The sequence below is a fragment of the Anopheles aquasalis genome, chromosome Y (assembly GCF_943734665.1).
Source record: "Anopheles aquasalis chromosome Y, idAnoAquaMG_Q_19, whole genome shotgun sequence".
Lineage (NCBI taxonomy): Eukaryota > Metazoa > Arthropoda > Insecta > Diptera > Culicidae > Anopheles > Anopheles aquasalis.
In genome coordinates this window covers 4972494-4976325 of record NC_064879.1, presented here as the reverse complement: position 1 = coordinate 4976325, position 3832 = coordinate 4972494, and the positions used below count along the sequence as shown (strand labels likewise).

Genomic DNA, 3832 nt, shown 5'->3' with positions numbered 1-3832 from the left:
TTGCTATTTGTTGCGAAACACGGTTGGCCGGCACAGACAGCCAGCTCCAGCGCGGTTATCGTGCGGGTGTGGTACCCGGTTCCCACTGTTTTTTTTTCTTCTATTGCCTCTCCTGTTATCGTGTATCGCGTGGTCTTCTCCACAGACCGCACACCGGCGATGAGCCCACCGATGGGGAAACAATTTTTTGGATTCACTACACCGTTCACCCGCGTTTTGCCGTTTCGATACGGCCACAATCATATGGTATTGACGTTTCTCAGCTGACGCGAGCTGTCAGTTCTACAATGTTGTACCATGTTGTACCATGTTGTTTGTTTTGATTTGATTTGTTTCGAAGATTCGAAAGTTCCGTTACCATCAGCTTGGCCACAAAACGCGCTTGGACCGTTTTGAATCATTACCATCAATAGGATAAAACGGGTTGCTTTTCTGTTTCATCGCTGGATGCCGCACGCAACACGGAAGTTGGTTTCACAACAATATTTTATTGCTTCTAATATATAGCTTTACTATCAACACTATAGCAATCCCTCATACTTTTAGAATTACCCAAATGTTATCCATCTAATGCAGGTATTTAGTGAATAATACTTAATCCGTACGGCGACGATCGTCAGATTTTATAGGTGAATGTTGATCATGGTATTTCGATCGAATATTTATCTTCGTTCTATCTTCGCGAGGACCTAGAACCCACCAAAGCGTTGATTCTCCTGCTACGAACATTTAAAACAGGACCTATATCAACACTTCCAGCTGTTTAGTCTGCTCCATTATAACACACCAGCTGCGGCACTGCCAGCCGCTGCCTGTCTATCTCACGCTTTTTGGTAATTTTGTCTCTCACATACATTCAAAGGCCTTCTGCCGGCCCGGATCGCACGATGGTTTCATCGAAGGACACTTTGTAGAATAAGAAAATTGTAGGTGCAGCTTGATATCTTTGATAGGTTGTGGATAAGCGCACGATCGTGCGCTTCAAACATAACGATCTGGGTGCGGAGCGCTAGTTTTCTGTAAAGTAACTACATGAGCCAAACGGTGCCCATTGGCAAGAATTGCCACAATTAAATGTAACTAACCCCTTTCCATCGGTACCTTCCTACGGCTCGGTATGGTTACCTAACATGCTCCATCGGAACTGTACGCATCGATTCTGTGGTTCCGCGTATTCTCTTGATTCTGTAAACAAATTTAAACGTTTCATGATTCCTTTTGCTTCGATTGTCGACGTTTCCGCCTACTAAAATGACGCCAGCTGAAGCGCTGCCACCTCCAGAGCGTATCTGTAAGACTGCGGATAACATTTAAGCCAACCGGTATCAATCATTTCTGCTAGGGGTGGATGGAATGAATAATTATAACGATACTAAAGCAATAACAACAAGCATGTAACGTGAGGAAACATAATAATCTAGTGGTTTGTTGCACGGATTTCCGCAAAAAAAGGCTAACATTCTGCCCGGTCTGCTTAATTGTTTAGTTTAAAGAATGCTGCCCGAGAGCTCAAAAACGTGAAGTACTTAGGTAGAGCGTAAGCGCATAAATGCTCAAAAAAAAAATATTAGTTAAAAAAGTACTGGACTTTGTGGAGGCGCAAAATTTTAACACAGAAATTATAATTAACTGTTGAGGCACAGTAACTCCTATGGGCGCGAAGACGACCGCTGATGGACGTTGCTGATGCCGCCGTTACTGAAAGGAAAGAGCAAAACACGAACAAATTGTGAGCATCGTGAGCAGCTGGATCGAACGGGGGCCGCCTTACGTTTTGTTGCACTTTACGTGAATGATAAGCAGCACTAGTCCTAGCAGCAGGCAAACACTGCCGACGATGATGTAAGCAAACCCAAGGAACGGATTCTTACCACCCAGTAGCGAGGTCGTGGAGAGGATGAACTTCTTGGTGCCCTCGAACTCAATCACCGAGTAGGCTGGAGATAGCGGGAAAGTAACACCATTTCAGTCATTCTCTAACTCCTCGCTCCGGTACCTCGGTTCCTACTTACAATACATAACCTTGAACGTGTAGTTCCCCTTGCTAAGCCCCTCCTGGAACCCGTCCTGCGAGTGATCGATGCGACGGTGTAGCTTCCGGAAGGTCGGCAGTGCGGCGGTGCGCATCCACACGATCAGATCCTCGTTCTGGAAACCATTGTTGTCCTTGTTCGTCGGATCCAGCTCCCACAGCTGCCGGTTCCACGCCTTCGGGCTGTAAAAGCCACGCAAAGCCTCCTTGAGATCACCTTCCGGGTTGCGGAACTTGATCTGTCGATCCGACGGCCAGGCGATCTCGGTTTGCAGCAGCGGCACCTTCCGGTCGAGCGTAACCGAGTACATCTCGAACCGGTCGCTGAACAGCGAGTTCGCGATCGCACCGCACGGTGCTATCGGTTTTTGCTCTTCCTCGTCTATGTACGCAAACGGCGCACAATCGCTTGATGGCGTGGAGGACAATCGTCCAAGCAGTTGATCGTCGTCGCGCGACTTCACATATCGGCGATGGTTTTGATAGTAGTTGGTCATCCCGTAGTAGAGGTATACCTTACCGAGGAAATCCTCCGGTAGCTCGAACGCTATGGTGCATTCACAATCCGTGCCCCTGCCCGGGCTCCGGCTGATGATTTCGGCGCACGTTTGATTTCCCGCTTCCGGCATGCAGTGCGTGTAGTCGTACACGAACTCGGTTATCTGTAAGGACACGGGCAAACCGGAACACAAAGTTAGGACATAGCTAAGTACGTCACGGATTCAGAGGGGGCCGAACCGAATTCGATGAGATCAGGAGCAGCACCCCGATTGGTATGAACACGATGCCAATAAGGAAGAATGCTGGCAGGACTGTGCCAGCGGTGAGAACGGGCTGCCAGGCGGGCAGTCGTTGCTGCTTGAAGGCCGAATCTACGGTGAGAAGTACACGTCGGCAATGAAATCTCCACCACTATCTGGAGCCACAGCCAGGGGTGGCTGAGCAGTGCACTCTTACCCGAGGGGCGCTTTGTCTTGGGCACCTCAGCGCCTTCCACCGTTTCCGGCATTGCCTGGCTGATGATTGCGGCCACCTTGGACAGAGTTGGAAACACCGATCAACGCGAAACCAGCGAGAGAACCGAGAACGGGAGTTTAGGACCTTCTTTGCCACTTTTGTTCCGGATTTATGTTTCAAGGATATTGCTTCGCGAGCTGAAAATTTCTGACAGCTGTGAATCACCTTCCACCGACAGAGAAGGAGGCAAGAGAGAAAGGGTGAGGGCAAATACATAAAAATCGGCGTTTATACGGCCAGGTTCCGCGCTCCCGTAACCTTTTTTTTCCGTTAAACTGGTTTTTCCGAAGTTTTCCCATGATTTTAGCCAGAAATTGTGTCCATACAGTATTGAGAATTGATGCGCAACACAGACACACACGGTGGTTTTAATTCTAAACCACTTCTGCAGCATAATTGTACGAGTCCCCATACAACTCCCCCGTACTATTTTGCTGTTCGCACTTTCAGCGGGCTTGTATGCAAAGCCCCAACCATAATTTGCCCAACCCGGCAAGCTTGTATGGAAGGATGGGAAAGGCCAACCAGAATTTGCGCAAGTTTGATTTTGAGAAACATGCAAATTATCCCCATATCGCCAGGATTTTCAACCTTCCCGAATGATTCAATTTACGTAAGCCAACAATTGATTTGAGGCAAAAGATTCCGCAACTCGTGAAACTCTTGTACGTACGCATGCAAACTTGCACGATTTTAATCAGCCATTCAATAAAACTACTCGCACGTGCTAGGAAAGATGAATTTTACTACCTTAAGCAACAACCTCAAAAAGTTCAATAGATC

The 3832-nt window shown here is 47.8% G+C and overlaps 2 protein-coding genes across 2 annotated transcripts in view; both read right to left on the bottom strand.

Moving 5' to 3' along the window:
- LOC126579747 (all trans-polyprenyl-diphosphate synthase PDSS1) overlaps positions 1 to 211 on the bottom strand; it is a 33763-nt gene extending 33552 nt beyond the window's left edge. Inside the window, exon 1 of the mRNA XM_050243298.1 lies at positions 1 to 211. This exon is cut by the window's left edge and continues 72 nt beyond it. The gene's annotated coding sequence lies outside the window, so the exon portion shown is untranslated.
- A 257-nt stretch (positions 212 to 468) lies between these two features.
- LOC126579823 (cell cycle control protein 50A) lies at positions 469 to 3210 on the bottom strand. Its single transcript, XM_050243460.1, has 5 exons — positions 2990 to 3210; positions 2771 to 2904; positions 2013 to 2694; positions 1772 to 1937; positions 469 to 1698 (listed from the first exon to the last, which is right to left on the bottom strand). The coding sequence occupies exons 1-5, from the start codon at positions 3039 to 3041 to the stop codon at positions 1650 to 1652; spliced, it is 1083 nt and encodes a 360-aa protein (XP_050099417.1). The 5' UTR covers positions 3042 to 3210; the 3' UTR covers positions 469 to 1649.
- Between the last annotated feature and the right edge of the window lie 622 nt (positions 3211 to 3832).